Source organism: Eumetopias jubatus, unplaced genomic scaffold (assembly GCF_037043125.1).
Source record: "Eumetopias jubatus isolate StellerSeaLion01/CBP00866 unplaced genomic scaffold, mEumJub1_p1.0 scaffold_17, whole genome shotgun sequence".
Taxonomy (NCBI): Eukaryota; Metazoa; Chordata; class Mammalia; order Carnivora; family Otariidae; genus Eumetopias; species Eumetopias jubatus.
Window position 1 is genome coordinate 17,477,327 of NW_028274823.1, and position 23,599 is coordinate 17,500,925.

The 23,599-nt window shown below is 43.5% G+C and overlaps 1 protein-coding gene across 1 annotated transcript in view; it reads right to left on the reverse strand.

Moving 5' to 3' along the window:
• Positions 1-12,044: 12,044 nt before the first annotated feature.
• PLEKHS1 (pleckstrin homology domain containing S1) overlaps positions 12,045-23,599 on the reverse strand; it is a 31,520-nt gene continuing 19,965 nt past the window's right edge. Inside the window, exons 9-15 of the mRNA XM_088020062.1 lie at positions 23,086-23,205; positions 21,016-21,138; positions 19,813-19,919; positions 18,919-19,125; positions 18,107-18,208; positions 16,791-16,926; positions 12,045-14,353 (exon numbers count right to left, since the gene is read on the reverse strand). Coding sequence (XP_087876188.1) covers positions 14,174-14,353; positions 16,791-16,926; positions 18,107-18,208; positions 18,919-19,125; positions 19,813-19,919; positions 21,016-21,138; positions 23,086-23,205 — 975 coding nt within the window. The 3' untranslated portion in view covers positions 12,045-14,173. The remainder of the gene's footprint in view (positions 14,354-16,790; positions 16,927-18,106; positions 18,209-18,918; positions 19,126-19,812; positions 19,920-21,015; positions 21,139-23,085; positions 23,206-23,599) is intronic.

Sequence of the window (23,599 nt, forward strand, 5' to 3'; positions counted from 1 at the left end):
GCAACTTGTGCTTCTTTTGTTCATTGCTGTAGCTTTGGTGCCTTAAATAGTACCTGGAACGTAACAGGTGCTGGAAATACTTGTTCAACCAATGGCTTTTCTTAACCAGGTATAAATTGGCCAACAAGTAGCCAGGACTGGAAACTTGGGAGAATTTACCAAGGTTTAAGAGCATTTCATACTTGGATCTTAGTCTCACATTCGGGTTGAGGTTGATCATCCATTTGGGAATAAGGAAGGCATTTCAGCTTTGACTTTGATTTCTATTTTCCATATCTTCAGCCCATATGTTTACAGGGAGGTGTTCACCTTGACGACTTGCAATGCCCCAGATGACAATAGAAAGAAGGGTTATATTTCCTCCACCTGTTCCTCTTTGGGGTGTCTTGCACACCGTAGGTATTCAATACATATTTGTAGAGTTGCAACCCATGTCTGAAGCGTTGCTTACTATTTTTCTTGGCAAATGTTAACCTGGAAACGAATCGACATAAGGACTGAACACACAGACATATTGTTATTCGGGCCTGCCACAATGATCAGGTTTGGTTTTATTTCTAGACCTGAAACGAAAAGCAGTTAACATATGGAGAAATGCTGCACAATTCCTTTGCACTTGCCAGTCATTTTCAAAATAAATGCTATCTGTAGAATGTTCCATGCGGTTTGGTAATAGATTTATGTTCTATTAAGATGCTCTGGTTAAGTGTTTCAATACAAGGCCCCCTCAAGGGCCAGATGGTTGACATCAATGGGCTGAACTTTCTCTATGCCGCCCCCACCCAACCAGGAAGGAGTCTTGTGAGACCCTGTGGCTGAATTTTCACAGGATGGCGCCAGGGGGCGTCGGGCACCTGAGGAGAGGGTACAGAAAGTGCACTTCCCTACCTCCCTGACACACTTTCCCCCTGTCCATACATAGTCCACAGAGTAGGTGCAGTGATCATCATTACATGCTGACTTTCAACACCCTTTACTTCCTTTCCAGGTAGGAATCTTCACATCTAGGGCCATGGGCTCCCCAATTTTCCCACCTGAAAAAACCCTTGGTTTTGCTGGGTATTCAGTTTGGTTTTTAAGAACTGATGTCTCGAGAGAGTCAATGCAAGCTCAGTGTGTGATAGTAACAACTTCACCTGACGGGCACTAAGTCTTCAAGTGATTTGCTCCTGCCACACACTCTGGCCGCAAACTCCCACCAACAGCTGGGAGCTCCAACTTGAAGGCACAACATTTATGCCGTGAAGTTGAGTGACAGGTCGACTGAATCTTTGCCCCTGTGGATGAATAAAAGCAGGTAGGGGTGCTTCAAACTGTAATGGTCATCGAAAGAGTGAACGCTACATCAAAAACTAATGATGTACTATACAGTGGCTCACTGAACATAGCAAAAAAATAAAGAAAAAATAAATAGTGGTTTTTCTTCTGAACCAAAAAGGCCCATGATCGAAGGTGGCTTCATGTGAAGCCAGATCACTTCTTGACCCCTGAAGCCCAAAGTCACAGCCTTTGATTGTTCTGTTTTGTGCAAGGAAGTGAGAACGTGACTTCTATCACATCATTTCTATATGAGAGGTCTAGCTTTAAATTCTTGAATTGCTTGGAGCACACGGACCAAATACATGCTAGAACCAAACAGAGCCTCCAGCCTAGAAATTTTCTGATATAGTAACATATAGAAAGAGTTGTCTTAGTTAAACAGCTCAAAGAGAATAGCAGAGAGTTAAAAGCCTGGGAGAAAAAGAGGAAAAAAATGCCAATAGGCACATAAATGCATCTAGATAATAATAATAATAATAATAATAATAATAATAATAAAACTTGGGACTCTTTGCTAAACATAATGAAATTCAAAGAAATTTAAACAAAGAGCTATCTTCCTCTAAAGAATCCCTGAGAGATGGATTCTCTGTAAAAGTGATTCATGTGACTGCCATCTATCAGACGGGATTAAAGGAATAAAGCTGCTAATTCATTGACCAGCCAACCTCTCATTGTTGTCTTTCGATATGGAATAATAGACAATTTAATCAGTAAAAAACGTTTTTAGATATTAACTTTAAAAAGGGGAAGAAAGGATAATTTTCCAAAGGGAAAGTAGTTACTGGAAACCACCCGGATTTTATGTTGACATCAGGACATAAAAACAAAACATGAAATCTACTGACATTGGCAAAACTGAAATGATACAGGGAATACCCAGAAAAGCTCAAGTCAGATGAGTTGGATTTGTTGTTTCATCAAAAGGAAGGACAAGTTTTAGGAATTTGTGGGAGGTATCTCTAAGGTTTTGCATTTCTTAACATTTTGTGGGGACAATCAGCTCAGATAGATCTATCATCTCAGTGCTTGTAGAGGTCCCTTAGCATATCCCTCTCATAACCAATCTGCAACATGGGCACTCTTTCCGGTTGGTCAAGAGCATGGGGCCAGACTCCTCATTCTGCACCTTAATAACTATAGAACTTAATAACTAACCCTGGGCAAATCATTTCACCTCTCTGCTCCTTCGTTTTCACATGAGTATAATGGAGGTAATCAAAGAGGTAGGTAACCTCTTAAAATTGGTGTGAAGATTAAATGAAATTCTGCTACCGCAGTGCTCGGCACAATTCCTGTTGTACAGCAAACACAAAATAAATGGTATGTTTCGTGGGGTGTCTGGGTGGCTCAGTCGGTTAAGCGCATCTGACTCTTGGTTTGGGCTCAGGTTATAATCTTGTGGGATGGAGCCCCCATCGGGCTCCACGTTCAGTGGGGAGACTGCTTCAGATTCTCTCGTCTCCCTCTGCAACCCCCACTCATGCATGCACACACACTCTCTCTCAAATAAATAAAATCTTTTTAAAAATGGTATTTTTCATTATCATTATGTGCAGTGATATTTTCACTGTCATGCTCATTTCAAATTCATCTTCCTCCCTTTGCTCAACCTGCTTTCTCCCTCATCTGTCCAAATATCATTCACCCTTTCAGTCCCAACTTAAGCCTGGTCTGTTCCAAGGGGCTTTAGACATTAGCTTGTATGCACCTCTTCTTCCTCGGAAATCCCACATCGCTTGCTGTTTGTATGGTAGATTTTAGCACTTAAATACATTCTTTCTTATATTATACACTTGTCTCATGATAATTAGTCATAGCTCTATGAGTGGATTTAGAATGATAGGCCTGAGGGTAATCAGGGTTCCTTAAAAGATTGGATTATCATTTCTCCAAGAAGGTAGTATGATTTCCATTTTACAGATGTAACTGTAGTTGAGGCCCAAGAGGTGAAGTATATGCTCTAGGCCCAAGGTCAAACTAAGTGACAGGTCAGGGGACTGCTACATGGGTTTCGGAGCCAGGCCAACCTGGGTTTGAATCTGTGACCTTGGGATGATTACTTAACCTTTGTGAGCTTCATTCTCCTCACCTGCAAAATGAGGTTTCTCCTGTGTGAAATGATAGCACTTACCTTGAAGGATTGTTTGAAAGGCTAAATGAAACAATGTACATGAAACCCCTGTTCAGGGCCTAGCGTTGAATAGACACTCAAAAAAAGAAAAAGAAAAAAAAATCAGACCCTTTCCATTCCTTTCTATAACTTTAAGAATAAAGAAGTTACCTTCTAGAGCTTCTAAGCTCCAAGCCTGTTATTAAGCAGCACCGAATAAATACTTGTCTATTGACTCGGCAAAGTGGAGGATATTTGCTAAGGAGGAATGTTAAAACTCTATTATCCCAAGAATCTCTGACCTGGAGGGCCCTAAGAACTCATTTTTGTAGCCAAAACCAAGTGGAGACTTTGTGTCCTGTGGGCATGGTAGCTGCACTTTGGGGAAGGCTTCACATTGTGAGATGGTAACCTTGGATTCCACTTTAATTCACCATGCTTTTGTTATTAGCCTGAGCGCTCTCAGAGACCCTAACGGTGTGTGTGTGTGTGTGTGTGTTTTAAGATTTTATTTACTTATTTGAGAGAGAGAGAACGAGAGAGAGAGAGAAAGCACATGAGAGGGGGGTCAGAGGGAGAAGCAGACTCCCCGCCGCGCAGGGAGCCTGATGCAGGACTCGATCCAGGGACTCCAGGATCATGACCTGAGCCGAAGGCCGTCGCCCAACCAACTGAGCCACCCAGGCGCCCAACCCTAATGATGTTAACAGTGACCGAGACACAGCTTGCTTGCAAAGAATCCAGACTTCTGTGGAATAACATGGATATTGACAAACATCCTTAATAGACTGATGTGCCACAGAGGAAATGGGTACAAAGTGATGTGGAAACACAGATGGGCAATCAATTCTACCTGAGAGACAGAGAAGGATGACATTTGGTTAGACCTTGTGGGTCAAGTGTTTAAATGAGTAAAAGTGAGGAAATCCTCCATTAAAAGTGGAGCATGGGGGTTGGCTTTACTCTTATTTTTTCCCATTAATTCCTGAATCCTAGAGAGTTAACCAGGCAGTTCTGATACGGTTTTAATGATGTGGGTTGTTGTCTCCATTCTCAAATTCAGCAAAATGGGAGGGAAGGATTGCGGGAGGCAGAGGTGGATATGGAACTGCTCTGAAGCAATGACTAATGGGCAAGTGCCTCACAGCCACCGTCAGACCATATACGAAGAGAAGCATCTTTCCTAAACTATGGTGACACTAGTATCAAGTCTATTTATACAGCTCAGTAAATAAATACTGCATTAAAAATGTTCACAGCACTGCCTAATAAATCCACAGCCCAGCTCAAGTTTGGCTTATGTAAGCTGAGAGGAGTCCTGGCAGACTTCTCTACAATTTCACCCACTCTGTTTGGAAGTGTGAGATATTAATTAAAGAAAAAGTGGGATTACAGCATGCAGGCTGATTTGAGCTGGCAGCAGCTTGCTAGCCATCTGTAATTGGTTAAGACTGATTCCTTCCTAAATCTCTCCCTTGACTTCAAGCCTTACTCCTTCTCCGCTTTGCTCATTGCTGGAGCTTCTCCTCTCCTAACTGGGTCCTCATGATTTGGTCCTTGTTTAGGCTCTGGGAAGACCTTTCGACTACAGTGTTAAATTTTGTGCGAGTTTGTTTGGTTTTTCGTGGGTTTTTTTGTGGGTTTTTTGTTTTGTTTTATTCTTTGGTGGCAAGATAAGTTCATGAGAAAACAGGATCAGATAAGCATATAAGGCAAAAAGCATTTGATCAAGGAGTTACCTTGCTTTGGAGCACAAGAAATTCTACCAGTCCTAAATATGGCTGAGCAAAAATAGCAGTTATGTCTTCGAAACAGTTCGTAGAAGTCTTTAGAGTAGGGAATATAACTTCTAGCTCCTTTCGACAGTATTAATAGCTACTTAGCTATTGGTAATTTGAGAAATAGTGCGCCTTAGATGATTTATTGGTATCTTTCCTCTTTTTCTGTGGTCTGGCAATGCATATCCTACCCTTGCAGGTACTGAGTGCTCTGTTGTCCTCTCCTGCCATCCTTCTGCTCTAAGTTAAGACTCATATAGTTATTTATACCTTAGTATGAATGAGTCCTTAAGCAGTTTCTTTGGTCCTTGAGGTACTTTTATTTATTTTTAAAATTTTTTAAAAATTTTTATTTATTTATTAGAGAGAGAGAGAGAGAGAGAGAGCAGGAGGAGAGGCAGAGGGAGAGAGAGAATCTTAAGCAGACTCCACCCTGAGTGCCGAGCCCGATGCGGGGCTCGATCTCACAACCCTGAGATCACGACCTGAGCTAGAATCAGGAGTCGGACGCCTAACCGACTGAGCCATCCAGGTGCCCCGAGGTACTTTTGAGATCTGATGGTAATAAGAATTATTACCTATAAGAGAGCTAAAGATTTTTATTAATCAGGTAATCAGCTGTTTCTTACACAGGAATGCCCTTACCATCTTCACATGAGGTAATGTTTTAGAAAAGGCTGCTCAATCAGTCCATGGGGAAGACGGCTCCTGCCCTTATTCTTCATCAACTATAAATGAAGTCTATCTCCGAGGTTGGGGGGGCATGCCTTGGTATCCAATTTCCTTACCCCACTTTAGAGTCTGTGAGTGAAATTTATTTTTATATATTTTTGTTGAGATATAATTTACATATCATAAAATTCACCTTTTTAAAGCGTACAATTCCATGGTTTTTTAGTGTATGCCTGGAGTTGTACAAGCATCACCACCATCTAATCCCAAAAATTTTTGATCACCCCAAAAAGAAACCCCATCCATGGGTTAAAGAAAAATCCCACTTTTTCTTTAATTAATATCTCACACTTCCAAACAGAGTGGGTGAAATTATCCATGAGCAGTCACCCTCCTCCCATTTCTCCCTCTCCCCTTAATCTACTTTCTGTCTGTACAATCGTGTGTATTCTGGGCATTTCATATAAAGAGGATCATATAACATGTGGCCTATTGTGACTAGCTTCTTTCACTTAGCATAACATTTAGGAGGTTCATCCATTTGTAGCACTTGTCAGTACTTCACTCCTTTTTATGGCTAAATCATATTTATCCATATCATATGGTTATATCACATTTTATTTATCCCTGCATCAATTGATGGACATTTCTACTTTTTGGCTATTACGAATAATGGTGCTATGAATATTTATGGACAAGTTTTTGTATGAATATATACCTCAGTTCTATTTGGGAAGTTTTTACCCCTAAGCAATTTTTACACCCATATCCTTAATTAGGTTATCACCTCCCTGAGGTTCCATCTTTTATTCCTGTTAATATCACCAGTGCTTGGCACTGTGCCCTAAACCCAAGAAGTACTCCAAAAGTACTGATGGCGACAGTTCAAAGGGCTCAAATTGCATAAGGATTAAAGAGTTCTGTACTATGGACTTTGAGAACTTCTTTGGTCCTGACAATTATATTGTGATGGCTGCATATTGTGATGAGGGTTTGGCCAGAGGTAAAATTCCACCCCCCCCCCCACACCTGCAAAAGAAGAAAAGTCACCCTTCCTATGAAGCTTTTCCCAAACCTACTACATAGGATTAGTCTTTAAATTGTTTACTCATTTAAGTGACGCCTCGGTGGCTCAGTCTGTTAAGCATCTGCCTTCAGCTCAGGTCATGATCCCGGAGTTCTGGGATTGAGTTCCGCATCATCGGGCTCCTTGCTCAGCGGGGAGCCTGCTTCTCCCTCTCCCCCTGCTCCTGCTCTCTCTCGCTCACTCTCTCTCTCTCTCAAATAAAGAAAATCTTTTAAAAAAATAAACTGTTTACTCATTTAACACTGAATTTGTACTTTAACAAAGGATTTAGGATCATGGACTTGCCTTGTAGCTCTCTATGTATATGTTTGTATTACCCCCACTCAAGGATAAGGCTTGCAAAGTCAAGGATTCTTTATTACTCATCTTCTGTCCAGAGGACCAGCCTAGCAGCCTTTGTCATTGGGGCTGTGCATTAATTGCTTGTTAACTTGAACATTATATGGAGCCAGATGGCCATCTAAAAGGAGAGGTGTAAAAAATGCTAAACAGTCATGACAGGAGCCTCCAGAGAATTCTCCTGGTTCCTGAAACATACGGTGTGGACTTTTAACGTTCTCCTGGGCGAGAGGCCCAGAAGATGAATGGATATTCTTGAAACCAGTGCTGGATGAGAAAACTGAGTCATTCCTCACATTCCCTGTTTTCACTGAGGAAGTGCGCTCCAGGCTCACTGTCTACATCACTGAGCCTTGGGGATTATCCTCTTCGGGAGCTGGAGCCACCTCCTCCTCCAGGAGTTTTTCAGCACGGGGTAGAGTTCGGCTTGCGGCCTCCAAGCCAGTCTGTCTGGTTTAACTTCTGGCTCTGTCGTGTACTAGCCACGAACAAGTTATTTAACTTCCCCAACCAAAACATGGGAATGACGGTAGCTCTGGTTTCGGGAAGCTGTGGTAAGATTCCGTAGCATGGCCACGCTGGGTGGAAGTCCTCATGAGTGCTCCGTTCCACCAGCACCGCTTGCCTCTCCGAACTCCTCCGTCACCACACAGTCTGGTAGTTCATTGTTCTCTACTTTTTCTGACAGAGTAATTGTACTTGGCTTCCCATCATTTTCCTGGTTGTCTCACCTACCCGGAACACACTTGGAAACCAAGAGACCAGCAAATGACAGCACCACAGACATCGCTGTCTAGAGAACCGAGCAGCCCGTATCAATGTCACAGAACCCCATACTAGAAACGAGTGGGCTTTAGTCACAAAACCTCTCACCCTTAGAGCCTATTTGTGTAGGTTTTAAAATGAGTTGCATCATCCGCTTCCCCAGCCCCCAGCATAAACGCAGGCAGTCCCGGATCACTTGGTAGAGGAGGAAATAGTCTTCCAGGTCTCAGTACTCCTCAGGAAATACGTGGGGTGTGGTGAAAGGCTGCCAAGCCATGGCCCCGAGGAAGAAGAGCTGAAGAAGGCAAGGAGGTGCTAACAAGTTTTAGGAAAATGATGATTAACATAATTTTAAAATTAAACTTATGGAATAGTCCCTCTTCAAATGATAATAGGTAAACCAGAGATCACAAGTCATTTTTCCCTTCTTCACCATGTCATAAAAACCCTTGTGAAAGTGTTTTAGATCTTGTATTTGTGTGTGTGTGTGTGTGTGTCTATAACAGCTCCCAAGTCATATCAATTACTCAGAGAAACCTGTTAACTCTTGAGAAAACAGATTACATTAAAAAGGCGTGCAACTTGACTTTACAATTAATTTGGATCTGACCCCTACCCCCCAAAATTTTTGTTATCAGAATCACTGATGTGAATATTTATTTGAAAACATCATCAAACAGAATGCTTCGGAATTATAATGCAACCCCAAATTTAGTGATTCCTTCCTTCAACATGTATCTATTGAGCACTCGTCATGAGCGATGCACTGTATTTACGAGCTAGGGTCATGATGGCGAACAAGGCAGTTGTGAATTGCTCCCCTCTTGGGGGTTTAACATTCTAGAGCACCAATGTCCACCAGGACTTCCTGTGATGATGGTCTCTATCCATGCTATTCAATACTGCAGCCACTTGCCACATGGGGCTACCGACCACTTCAAATGTGGCTAGTGGAACTGGAAAATGCAATTTAAATTTTATTTAATTTTCATTAGTTCAAATTTTAAAAGTCACACGTGGCTAGTGGCTATGGAATCAGGCAGCTCCAGAGTCTAGTACTGTGAGTGCAAGATTCATGTCAACTGTTAGTTTTCCAGAACCATCTAGCCAGAGTTGGTATTGAGAATGGCTTCTGAGATCCTTCCTGATCCTTGATCATTAGACAAAGAATTCATTAACTCAAATGTTTTAAGAGTTTTTCCAATAAAACACATTTCTTGCATATCTGGAAATTCAACTTCACTAAAGAACTCTGAGTTAAGTCACATTCTGAATCTGAAAGGCCTCTCTCTTTGGGCCTGTTTATGATACTTTAAATTCTCCTTATCATCCTAAGAGGAAGTTACTTGGCATCAGCCCTGAAAAGAAAGGTGGGGGCGGGGGACATTGTGGGCTTGGGCTTCTCAGCTCAGTAAGGAATTATTGTTATTGGGCACCTGGGTGGCTCAGTGGGTTAAGCGTCTGTGTTCGGCTCAGGTCATGATCCCGGGGTCCTGGGATCGAGTCCTGCGTCGGGCTCCTTGCTGGGCGGAAAGCCTGCTTCTCCTTCTGCCCCTCCCCCTGTCACTCATGTGTGCAGCTCCCTCTCTCTCTCTCTCTCACAAAAATAGATAAAGTCTTTAAAAAATAAAGAATTATTGGGCGCCTGGGTGGCTCGGATGGTTAAGCATCTGCCTTCGGCTCAGGTCACGATCCCGGGGTCCTGGGATCGAGTCCCGCATCGGGATCCCTGCTCCTTGGGAGCCTGTTTCTCCCTCTGCTTCTCTCTCTCTCTCTCTCTCTCTCTCTCCCCGTCTCTCATGAATAAACAAATAAAATCTTAAAAAATATATATTAAAAAAATAAAGAATTATTGTTATTTCCCACCTGTCTTCTCTGTCTCTCTCTCTCTCAACACACAGGTACATATATGTAAGCGTGCAGAGGCTCGCTCTACCTAACGACAAATGCCTTCCTGGAACCCACGCGAACATGTCAGCAGCTTCAAGTAGGGGTGGATGTGTTTGGCCCTACACATTCATTGCATATCTCACCAGCTGCTATTTAGAATTGACTGAATCATCTGTGTCCCCAGCAGAGAGACAGAGTGGAAAGATAGAGACTCCCTCTGGTGTCGGTTCCAGAGGCGCGAGGCCATGAAGAAGAGGGAGCGCCCAGAGAGATGGCAAAGGCCCTGCAGAAAAGCTGTTGGCCTGGGAGCTGGAGGCATAGCCTGGGGCCTCGGGGAGCCCAGGTCAGCCTCTTTCCATGTCTGGGCTCTGGTTTCTTCTCCAGCAAGACGGAAGCGCTGCACCAGGCCTGAGAAATGATGGCCAAGAATAGCTTATAATCCATTCTTGTTACTGCCTTCCGTCCGCAAGTATGCCTAGAACAGGGCCGCCCCATGGGGACAAGGGTCCATCACTCTGCGGTCCCCGGCCCCACCTTTGCCCACATTAATCCACCTGGAACCGGGCTGGAACGAACACGGAGGCAGCTCTGGAAGGAAAGAGGTCACAGATGGCATTATGCCCTGAGGACGGGTGTGGATGTGGCTGGGGGTGGGTGGGCACTGTGAGGAGGTCTGTCCCATCCTCTCTGCTCTGGGGAAATTATATTTATATGAGGCACAAGTCTTTTGAGGCCTGGCCTGGAGACCTGCCCCTACCTCTCAGCAGACTGTCCTCCAGCTCTCTCAGCCCAGGGACAGAGAGGATTCCAAAAGCTGGGGTCTGGGACACACGCCTCGATCACCGGACTTTGGGGCCAGTTCAGTCAGCAGCTTTCCTTGGGGTCACTACCTTTGTTAGGAGGAAGAAAGGCCCCTCGCTGGGCAGGGACCCAGGTTGAATCCCTGGGGAGAGTGGCTGGCGCCCAGCTCTGGGAGGGGAGGCAAAGAGGAATGACGCCTGTCGATGAGGAGCGGCCTGCAGGAATGGCTTCACCTGCAGCCGAGCACCGGGTTCCTGCCGCATCTAAGGGCCTGTGGCTGCACAGAGTCGGGACAGCAACACCTCTAGCAAGCCCTGGTTAGGACACTCCCCAGGGGCCAAGAGCAAGGAACGAAAGTGGGCTTCTTACCTCTGGAACAGGGTTCTTTTAGGAGGAGGAGGCAAGGGGTGGCCGCCATTAGCCTCTTCTAGAATTACTGAAAACTGTGGGCTCATTCCATGTCCTGCAGCCTCTCAGAAGACACATGTGCCTCTTCCCATGACCCTGGGGGTGATATCCCCCGAGTGTCCCTTGTCCACCTAATCGAATCATCTGGAAGTGGCCATTAGAATGTGGATTCCAGGGCCCCACCCTGGACCTATGGAATCAGAATGCTTGGGTTGTGGGTGGGGAGATCTTGGAATGTGCTCTGAGGGTTCCTTTTAGGAGCAAAGCCCTCAAGTGGGAGGAGCACCTAGAGCTGGATCCTGCTTAACAAGCCCCCCAGCTGATTAAGCAACAGGCAGAACCTGAGGTGGGGAGGGACGGCCAGAAGCTGGCCCACGGCCCTCACACTGGAGTGCTGAGAAGAGGCTGGGCTGGGTGCCAGGGGTCCCGCGAGCCCAGTACGGGTTTAGTTCATCCCACGAGGGGCTTAGGGTCTGGTGGCTAAGGTCTGTCCATCTATCTCATTTTAGCTTCTATTAGCATTGTGGTGTGGACTTCTGAGCCAAACAACGGAAGGACCTTTGGGCTTCAAAGCAGTGTATCCACCCACATTGTTGGTTGCTGGACAGTTTTAACTTGATGGTTTTGCATTTCCTTTCCTGAAGTGGTTTGGGTTTCTTACTTAGAAAGATTAAGAAAAAAAAATTTTTTTAACAAATATTTATCTAAATTATAAATATATGTATTTAAATGTGTGTTTATATAATAAATGTAATATAAATATAAATAAAAATATAAAACATCTATATAACAAATATACATTTATATAAGTATATATATATAATAAACACAAATTTACATAAATATATAAAATTTATTTATCACCCACACTTGTATTTTTTTTTAATAAAAGTGACAGGCTCATTCTTGCTCCTACTTCTCATGATTCTTACTGCACAAAACAGCATTGTCAAAGCGGCAGCTTCATAACCAGCACTGAGTGCTCACTATGAACCAGGCAGCGTACTAGCTGCTGTCCGTTCATCACCCATTTAAACCTCATGACAACCTGATGAGGTAGGCATTTCTCTCTTATTAGGGTTGGGGAAATTTTGTATACACACATACATATATGTAAATACCAATAATTTATTTTTGTAAGAATATAACAATGTCATGCCCACTGTTCTGCAACTTGTGTTTTTCTTTTAAAGATTTTATTTATTTATTTGAGAGAGAGCACAAGCAGGGGGAGTGGCAGAGGGAGAGGGAGAAGCAGGCTCCCTGCTGAGCCAGGAACCTGATGTGGGGCTCGATCCCAGGACCCTGAGATTGTGACCTGAGCCGAAAGGCAGAAGCTTAACCGACTGAGCCACCCAGGCGCCCCCCCACAACTTGCTTTTGTCATTCTCACTATATTGTAAACATCTTCCTGTGACTGCACATTTAACTGAACATTTAACATCTGCAGAGCATCCCATCCCATGAAGTCCTCATAATTAAACAATCCCTGAATAATTTTTTTTTTTATTACACAATGCTACAATGAACATTACAAAACAATCTGTGTGTTGAGTATTTCTGTAGGACAGATTTCCGGAAGTAGAAACAGTAGGTGACTATACACACATCAGATCATTACATTGTATACTTTGACCTGATACAATGCCATATGTCAATTACATTTCAATAAAACCAGGGAGAAAGCAGAGTTTTCAATCCAGCTTAAAAAAAGAAACAGTAGGTAAAAATTTTTAGACAATCTGGATAACAGATCTGTATTTGAATGTGTCTTCTATCTGCTGAAGGTCTTTTCAAACCTCAGTCCAAATACAAAGTGAGGATCAGGACATCTGTTTCTCAGAGCTGGTTTTAGATTCTTGGTTCTGCCACTAAACGGCTATGCAACTGGGAACCACAGAGGAAGTATATTATTACTGTTGCTACTTTTTGACATATCATGTTCTATTAGTTTCAGGTGTACAACAGAGTGATTCAACAATCCTGTACATTATGCTCTGCTCACCACAGTTAAGTGTACTCACGATACAATGTTATTGCGGTATTATTGACTTTATTCCCCATCCTGCACTTTTCATCCCTGAGACTTCCTTATTTTATAACTGGAAGTTTGTACCTTTTAATCTCCTTCTCCGTCCCCCCACCCCCTCCTCTCTGGCAACCACCAGTTTGTTCTCTGTCTTTATGAGTCTGTTTCTGTTTTGTTTGTATTAAACGTATGGGGCCTGGATGTCTTCTGGCACAAGATGACAACATGGTAAGATATATTTTCTGAAGCCTCCTTATGCTCTACCATTCCCAGATATGATTAGTCCTTTCTCTCTCTGCCTCTGTTTTCCTGTTTATGGAAAAAGATTTGATGTTTTTGGCCTTGTAGGATCAATGAATTACCGTCAGTTAGTTAAGACCTTTCAAACTTAGAAGTGGTAAGTCGTTGCCTTAATTCCTTGTAGAGAAAACAGATCTTTGCTGTATATGACCTAAAACTGCTTCGACTTCTAGAATAGTTACTGGGTCTTAAGAAAATAAGATAATTATTGAGTCCAAGAGGCGGCTCTGTCTCAGCATTTTGGACCAGGGGCATGACAAGGAGCAGGAGTTGTTTGGGAGGGTTGATATGATATCGCATCTCTCGGGAAACTTGCCTTCCTGGAATGAGCATTTATTTCCAACTGTATGTTCCCTGACAAAGAAGGGATTGTGTGGAGCATGACCTCATAGAACACAGTGCATTTTATATGACAGACTTACCCGATCTCTGTGCTGTGTGGGACAAAGTCAAAGATAATAAGGTGTGTGTTCCATAGTCATTACCACCCTTGGCCCTCGCAACATCCCTGATGCAATAGCCAGAGAGGGGAGCTATCCCCACCATTAAGATGTAGATGCAGAAAATCAGAGATCTGTGCTGACTTGCCTCATCCTACACACAGTGGTGAGAAGCAGAGCCCCTGCAGAGTCCAGGGCCATCCTTGCTCCTCTGCAGTGGGTCCTGGCATGTTACTCTCTACTTCCTTTGCACGGATTCTTTCTAATGGCTGGGCTCCTCTTCAGTGTCTTCCCTGATCCAGAGCTATCCACTTGAAAAGGTACAACACCTTCATCTTTTAAGGGGCATGTACAGGCGACAGCATGGAATTTCTCTGAATTTGGGATCCGGCCGATGGTGAGTTTTATTTTCTAAAACACAAGTATGAGGGAAACTAAATGACTAAAGATTATCCTTACGGTTGTTTGTTCTCAGTCTGTCCTCATCAACACCCTTTGAAGCTGGTTTTGAAGAAAAACCCTATGGTGAACCACAAAATCTGGGCCAGAGGAAGTCAGGATGACTTGTATCTTCTTCAGGTGGAGGGTGGATTTTTATTCTCTGGCGGCCACCAGCCTGAGCCTTTAGGGTAGCCTCCAGGGAGTGCTGACGAGGCCTGAGGGGCCCAGTTGTATCAGGAAGTAAAAGCCTCTCGAAACTAGAATATCCGGATGAAACCATACAAAACCAGCCCCGGACAAGATCAGGGGGAAATTGAAGTTTGATGTGTCTCTCCCGTCATCATCTAGCATCTCCTCCTTTTTTTTTTTTTTTAACACACACCCCTTCTCCCCCTTCTCTTAAACTCTCACATGGTCTCCTCTCGCTGTCCCTTCCCCGTTCCCAAGCCAACCTCCTTGTCTCTCAGCTGCGGCGCAACAGGAGGGAAAGTAGATGTGATCGGTCCAAACGCTCTAAAACAATTAGAGCCCTTGGCTGCCCCTCCTTTTGTTCATATCTCCCTTCTTCCAACATTCTTTTCCCTATTTGAATTTTTAAAAAGAACTGGACATCCGTTTTAACATAAACAATAGTCAGGATTGGAGGTGGGGGAATGGGAAAGTAGAAGTTTTTGATCTCCCAGATAACCATGTGGGCAAACACCCCTAACTGTTAGCCTATAGAAAGGGACAGGCAGAATCAGGAGAGATGCTATTGTCCCCTCCCATGAAAGAGACTCGACAGTCTAGAAGGGTGGTCTTGATACACCGAAGTCAGCAGTGCCCAGGGGGAGGTCCTGAATTTGCTCCCGGGCAAAAATCCTTTTTTTTTTTTTTTTTTTTTTTGGCTTCAGAGCTAATGCCTGGATCTCTGGGTCAGAATGTTGTTTGGTAACTTTCAGAAGATTATATTGAACGCCTGGCCCCAGGGTAGGTTTCTGGCAGAGGATATATACTATAGTCACCTGATTGTTGGTCTGAGCCCCTGACATCTACTTCTTTTCCAAACTCCTACCCGATTTTCAAAACCCAAGCCAGACACTACCTTCTCTGAGCCACCTTTCAAGCCTTCCGCATACACATTTACTGCTTTTTTCTGTCTGTTCCCATGGCCCTCTGTTCACATCTTAGGGTACACACTGTATCGTAACTAGCACATAACATGCCTATTTGATCCATAATATTTGGGCTCCTTAAGCTTGGGCTGAGGCCATTTATGTAGCTCTGGGACTTAGCCCAAGATCCAGCATATAGGAGGTGTTCAATAAATAGTGAATGAATGACTGAATGAAGGAAAAAGTCTTTGCCTTGCCACTAACTAGTTATGTCCCTTAGACAATTCATCATCCTTGCTGGCTTTCCCCATTTAGAGAATACGCATAGCACCATTTGTTTAACCAACAAGGTTACTATGTAATGCAGAGATAAGACCTATAGAATCATAAACCCTCAGAGCTGGAAGAAATTGGAGAGATCATCTAGCATAGTGGTTTTCAGGAATTGTAAGCCAAGGAAATATTTCTTCTGGGAGAGCTAACAGAGCCAACGTAGAAAGCAGATAAATGATAAATGTAGATCATTCTTGTTGAAGTCTCATATACTGTCCCCTTCCTCACCTCTTCCTCAAGTCCCTGTCTCTTAGGGGGCTCAAGAAGCACAGGTTGAAAACCAACTATCTTACTGTAGACAGACAAAGCTGAAGCCCAGAGAGAAAGTGATTTTCCCAAGGTCATGTGGCGTGTTAGAAATAAACATAGGCCAGGGAAGGAATTCACCCCGCTGAGCCGGTACCCACAGGCAGAGCCGTGGAGAGCCCTTTGAAAACATACATCGTTAATACACACTCACATGTTTTGTTTAATTCTTCCAATAACTCCGTGAGGAAGGTATGACGAGGCCAATTTCTGAGATGAGGAGTCCAAAGAGTAAAAAAGCTGACCCTGGCCAATGTTCCCCAGCCAATAGTGGGAGAAGCAAAAGCAATAAACGCTAAGGAGTGCCTAGTCCCATTTGTAAGAATGTGACACATATTATCACAGTTAATTCTCCAACAAATATTAGCGTTACCCCCAATTTTGCAGAAAGGAAAGCTGAGGCACAGATTGTCTAAAGGAAATGCAACACACACCCTGAGCCAACGTGATTCCCTTGCAAGCTCCTTCCACCACCTCATGCTCTGTCTGAGGTCCTGGACCCTGATGTTTGGTCTCCTACCCCGGGGGCCTCTCCAAATACCTATTTTATATGAAGCAATTTTGAAAAGCTTCTAAAACAACATTCTGTTATTTGCATGTATTTGCATGTACTGTTCAGATTCCTCTGGAGACCTTGATCTTATTCCTGTCTAGGGCCGGTCAGCAAGACTCACCTCCTTCTGGACAGACCGGCTGAGAAACAAGGAGGCCTCGTCCAGGCCGTGGGGCTTCAGGTCATTCACGGCCAAAAGATGATCTCCGTGAAAGAATAAGCATCCCAGGCGCAGGGGGCCTTGCCACTGAGCCACACTGCAAGGGGACATAACATTCAACACAAGTGTGAGACTGTGTTCGCAGGACACATTGGCCTTCCCTCATTACTGTCACCAGCTTCTTCACCTATGTTGCACCGCATCTGAAGCAGACAAACTCCATTTTCCGTTGGAATATTCTCTCGTCTGTCACTACTGTTGGACCCCAGCCCTTCTTCCAAAACCAATTCTGATCATACCGTCTCTACACGGGCCTCCTTCATTCCTCTTCCTTTAATGACCCTCCCTGCCCCTGGGCTTCTATTGCACAGTGGGAACACCCATTTATGGTATATTTAAATCACATGCATTTTACATTTGCTTGTTTATGTGGCTGTCTTTTTCACCAGGCTATGAGACCCCAGAAGTATAGCACTACCTTTCCCCCCGCCCCAAAAAAAATTATAGCCACACAACTCCAAGTAAACAGAAGATGTTTAATAATTATTTATTGAAAGGGAGCATATGATGATTATACAATGACTATCTAAGGAACAATAAATAAATTGAGGAATGAGCAAACTCAGGCACAGAGAAGTCTACAGTTTCAGTCAAGTATTTATTGAATCTCTGGGATTGTAGGAAATTTGGAAAAGTGGAAGATTGTGTTTCCTGTCCTCTTACAGAAGTTGTCATCCCTTTACCTTAAAGGACTTCCTTCCCTTGTAAAAATGTAATCTTCCACCAAAATAAATTGCAAAGTTCTTAAAGGGATACAGAGCCAAATAAACAGTGCTGACTTTAAGAAATTTCTCTCTCTTGTGTCTGTCCCTGACAAGAGGTGTCTGGAAGTCTTTGACCTTGGTCCACCTTTTCTTTTAGACCTTAGATTCTTGGTGACTTCACGAACTTCATTCATTTATACAGTAGTCATTGCTCAGTGATTGGGGATGATTTCCTTGGACCATACCTATTCCTTCCTGCTTTTCCTTACCTTCAAAGTATCGGAGACTTGCTGCTTATTGGACTTTTGGGTCCTCCTATCCGCAACCCACCTCCCAGCTGATGCTCCAACAGCTACACCCTTATTTCTGCTGCAACCAAAGACCTTTGGTGATATAAGCAACACCACTGTCCAAACTCTTTGTTTTGCCACATACAGAGTTTCAAGATAAAATTGTTGTCTCCCTATCTTCCAACCCCACTTATAATCAAGAACCCTCAGATCTTCAACCTACCATATCCGTCCTGCGGCTTCTATGAGAGTAAGATAATTGATGATGTCGGAAGGAGAAAGGAACACATCTAGTTTCTCCACTTGGCCTTCATCAGGGATGTTACTATGAGATAAAATGTTTGTAAAAGTCACATCAGGCCACTGCTTCTGGCTCTGAACTGGACTTCCTGAGTAGACTTTGGCCTCCTACATCTAAGATGGTATTTTCCAGTTAAAGATTGTCCCCCAAATTTGGAGAATATGAATTTAAGTTACTCACTGATGCCCTCCCCACGCCTCTTGGAATGTGGTAGTGGATGGCAGACAGTGAGTACAAAATGGACTAAGTTGATTATATATCACGTCCATCTGCTCATTTCTCCACTGGAAATGATCCCATAGAAGATGACAATGGAAAGAGTGAAAATGGAGAACAATCTCATCAAATATTTTGTCATCACTTAAAACCTAAACGTCCCCCTCCTATTCTATAACCAAACATCATACAACTTGTGTGACCATAATTTTAACTGTAGACATGGGGGGGACACACTACCTAGTTCAGCGTGATCCAAAGTTCTAGGGCCTGAAACACTAGCCAAGGGAGAATTTTTAGCAATAATTGAAAATGCTACCCAGAGCCCAGGGGACCACTTTGCTTCCAGCTCTGTTACTCACTGTCCTTGGCTACCACATCAGTGAGAAGGGGAAGCTGGTCGAAATGTTGGCTAACTTGGAGATTTTTAGGAACTACTTTAAAATTTGAATTCTAAGTAAAAAAGGAAGGCTGCCTTGCTCTAAGAGCCCACAGAGGTTTAGAAATTAGAACTTTACTTGATTAGTATAGATAATTGCACAACAGTAAGTGAGGCCGACCGCTTTTTGTCATTCGTGGTCTGTGCTTCCATATTGGCAGGTGGAAGACAAGAGTCACTTTGTGAATCTTGTTCTTGCAAGTGAAGCCCGCTATTCTGGCTCTCTGGAAGGGCCTGGGATTCCTTTTCGCTATCAGCAGTCTCGTGGGATGTCTCTCTGAAAAAACTATGGTATAAGAAATTAACATAATACCCTTTTTCAGCAAATCTATGTATAACTTTCTATGGTGTATGAATCAGATTTCAGTAGCTAGGAGCCATGTGAATACTAACAAGGTCTTCAAGTATGCCTAACCCTCAGAATCACACTTAGAATCAAATTTGACAAACTTTCCTTCTGAAGGTGGAAATGGCGTCAAAATAACTCTTTACATTGGGAGGACTTGGAACACAGAAGGGAGAGTGTGAGACATAAATTCAGAATAGAAAATCAGTTCCCCAGGAGACAGAATATGGTCTGAGGCAGTCACTAAATGGTTTTCAAGTGTTAGAGAAATCATTCTCACTTCTTGTTTTGAGATTATTGGAATAATATGGTGAACTTGGTCTATGGTAATAATTTTGAATTAATATATCAACAGTAATTGTTCTATAAAAGTGCATTAGTTAAAAATCAGTTTTAAGAACATGGCAATTTGGGATGCCTGGGTGGCTCAGTTAGTTAAGCGGCTGCCTTTGGCTCAGGTCATGATCCCAGGATCCTGGGATCGAGTCCTGCACCGGGCTCCCTGCTCAGTGGGAGCCTGCTTCTCCCTCTGCCTGCCGCTCTCCTGCTTGTGCTCTGTCTCTCTCTCTGACAAATAAATAAATAAAATCTTAAAAAAAAAAAAAAGAACATGGCAATTTTACATACCAGGATTTCATTGACATGTAGTGATCCTCAGTTGTCTTGGAGAACTGGTCTGGACTATCAGCTTCAGCAGATTCACCAGAATCATTGGAAGCAACAAAAGTATCCAACTATAGACAAGAGGAATAGACATAAGAATGCAAGTCTACCAATAGCCAGGTGCCTCTTTACCCCTTCCATGATGGTTCTGGGTCCTGAAATAGTAAGTACATCCAGCACTGAATGAATAGTGGTGCTCATTCTAGGAGACTGAACCAGTAAAGCTTCTCTGACTCAAAGTCTGTTTTCACCTCCTGGATTCCCCCATGCTCCCAATACAGTGTTTTATTGGACTAAATTGCTATTTATTTTTCTGTTTCATCACTAAGCACTTAATGATATGAACTTTTTCCCAACTGGTGCTACTTTAGAATCATGTCACCTGGCTGGGTCAGACTCCCACACAACACAGAGCTGTCCTCAGGCTACTCTGCTCACAGGCTAACCAAGTGGCTGCAAAGGGCTGCAAAGGTCCTAGAAAATATTGCCCCCCAGGAGGCTCTCCACTAGCCCCTCACAACTAAGTCATTTGGGGGAATGGTTGCTCAAAAACCCTGAGGGCTTTTAGCTGCCTGCCTAACAGATTAATCATGAACCCATAATTGGAAAAATTCATTCCAGTCAAGCCAGTCTTTCTGCTGCTCCCCTATGAATGGTGGTCTTCCAGAGCCAGCTTTCATGGCCCTTGCTTCACCTGGAGTACCCCTTGCCCTCTGGCTTGACGAAGCTGTGTTCAGGCTTTGCGAGGTCCCACAGCCCCCTCTGACCACCTCAGCCTTCGCCCAATCTCCTCCTTCTTTGAACTTCTCCTGCACAGTTTTGCACTTAATTTGGGGAGAGAGTCTTTTTTTCAATGGCCTTTTAGCTTTGTTCTATCAGCCTTACTAGTTTCGTTTTAGTTGGTCTTCTCTCTTGGAATTACCGCCCCTGCCTTCCTTCCCTCATGCACTCCATGCATTTTGTAAGCATCTCTCCTCAGCATGGAACCCTTTCTGTCTGGTATTGTGGCACCTCCTATTCAAGTGTCTACTCTGTGAGCACATCACCTGAGCCTGATTCATTGCTCTGTTCCACCAAACCCAGCCTAGTACCTCAGGAAGAGCATGCAGCTGGGGACCAGCAAATATTTGTACAAGGAATGAAGGATTAATGGATGGAAGGGCTTACCTCTAAAAGAATACTTTGAGGACTAATATAATGACTCTCTTCTGTATCTTCAGTAGTCTCTGACGAGAAATAACGTAGTAAATGGGCTTGTCTGAGTCCTGGAGAATTTTTTTCCATTAAATGCTGAATAAAGAGATGAAGACAGAATTAATTCTTTTCTTTCTTTCTTCCTTTCTTCCTTCCTTCCTTCCTTCCTTCCTTCCTTCCTTCCTTCCTTCCTTCCTTCCTTTCTTTCTTTCTTTCTTTTTTCTTCTTTTTGCAGGGGACAGAATTAAACCATATGCTCTCTGGAAAAGCCATAATAGATTAATTGGGTTGCTGGAAGCCATAATAGATTAATTGGGTTGCTTGGAAACCATAATAGATTAATTGGGTTGCTCGGAAGATCGGAGGATCTTCCAAGGTTACATGAAGAAGCCCACACCAGTTGGATTTGCCTGTTGTGTCTGGGTCACCTTGATGATATAAAAAAAATATAAGCCCATCTTTCAGGCTTTTCTCTACCATTGGGATCTGTAACTCAGAACAAGTGGTTCACTCTGGCGGGGGTGGGGGGTAGTATTCTGAGGCACTAAGCTCTGCCACAGAGGCCCCCATCCCCACCTACTAGTTTTCACCCAGCGCCATCTGAGAAGGTAATTAGCCCACGGTCAAGGCACCACACCTTTCCTCTTCCTGCTCAATGTTCTTCTTTTGTGTTCTGCTCACATACTTCTATTGTTTCCATAGCAATGCAATTTGCTAATGTTGATCATGTGATAGTATGAATTACAGTCTTCAAGGTAATGTAGGTTCAACCAATTGCTGCCTTCCCTCCCTGGTAGATACAAGATACTCTACTAAAGTAGCTGCTTTGCATGGCAGGAAAATTGCTATAAGCACAACTTAATTCTTCTAAGAACAATGCCTGAGAGCAGGGGGTTTTGAAAAGATCTTGAATGTGTTCTAAGAAGTCCTTGAAGGAAAGTGATTTTAAAAAGCATAATCCTTTCAACTGTGTCCATTTCCCTAGCGCCAAGATCATGAAGCCAGACCATGCTGAGCTGGGGATGAAGAAGGCTTTCCACTTAATTTTGACGACAACAAACCCCAACAAGGCAGGTGGTACTCTTAACTGAATTGGAATACAGCGTGTGAAAAGGCAAGACAACCAGCAATGTTATCTTTAGGGAGAAGGTGTATCGTGAGTGAAAAACAAGAGGTATTTACTGAAAAGAGTTATATTTTGCAACCCATTTCCTACAAATACCAAATGAGGTGTTTGGCCTTTGTGATTTTTATCTGCTATAGAAAAGCTTTTAAAATAGTTGGAAAGCTCCCAACTAGATAAAACAGGAGGTTATGCCATATTAAGATGTGCTTGGTACACAGGAAGTAGGGAAAGTCAATGGTTACATCTCTAAAGGACAAAATGGTATCCATGGCAGAAGAAAAAGCAAACAAACAACTACTGAGCCCACTTATCCAAACTTGGGAAGATTGCAAATCTGAGACAGCCAGAGAGTATAATCACAAATCACTTTCAAGGGCCAGATGTATTTTTTTCCTCAAATGGATTTCATTAGAAAGAAAGATGGAATCACACACACACACACACACACACACACACACACACACACACACAGGGAAGCAAGACTGATCTGGGTAAATGAAGGAAATTTATTAATAAGAACCTTGATTTTACCTCAGAATCTGTATAGATGGTATGGCAGAAAACCAAGTGGTGTTTCAGGAATCTTTTTACAGAGGTACTCTGTGCCCTCTGTGTGAAAGAGAGGACAGGTTGGCAGCCAGGCTTTTAGTTAGCTGGAGGGGTCTCCACCCCACATACCCGGATGCAGGGTGAGGAGCACCCAGAATGAATGAACACCTTTCGAGGTAGGCAGGGCAAGCAGTAAGGCTCATTGTGGTATAAGAAACAGACTAAACCTAAGATCAACACTAGGGCTAAGAATCATTCTTATGGTGGGTTAGGCCTAGAGGAAGGTGTCAGATACATTGGTAAGACTTTTGAAACATCAGCTAACCCCCAGGCAAGGCGTCCTGAGAGAGAGATGTAAGTCTGATTACCATGTCTGGAAGACTGTTTCTTGGTGTGGTGGGGCCGATAGCCTCTGATGTGCTGGAAGGACCAAGGAGAGGGCTGGGTTCGGAGGAGGGCCTTTTACCACACAGTTTGAATTTCTCCTGCTTACGGAAAAGGAATATTGCAATCAGGGCACGATTGATCTCTTACCTAGAAATAAACAACAGCCTCCCGGCTGGGCTTCCTGCCTCCAGTCTTTTACCACAAACATTTGTACCCCCAGCCAGCCTTCTCTCACTAAGACACAATGTAATTGATGTAATTGTGCCTCTCACCTGTTTCCAAACCCTTGCGGACTCTCCGCCTGGCCTTCAGAGGTCCTGTGTTTCCCTCCACCCATCTTTTCAAGGCTGTACCCCTCTGCACCCTGCCCCTTGGCTCTAATCATTTGAATCTACTCATAGACATGCCTCGCTTTCCCTCTTCCTTGGCCTCTGCTTTCTTTGTCAGCATCGAACAACTTAGAAAACATGTCAAAAACAATACCTGGAGACTGAG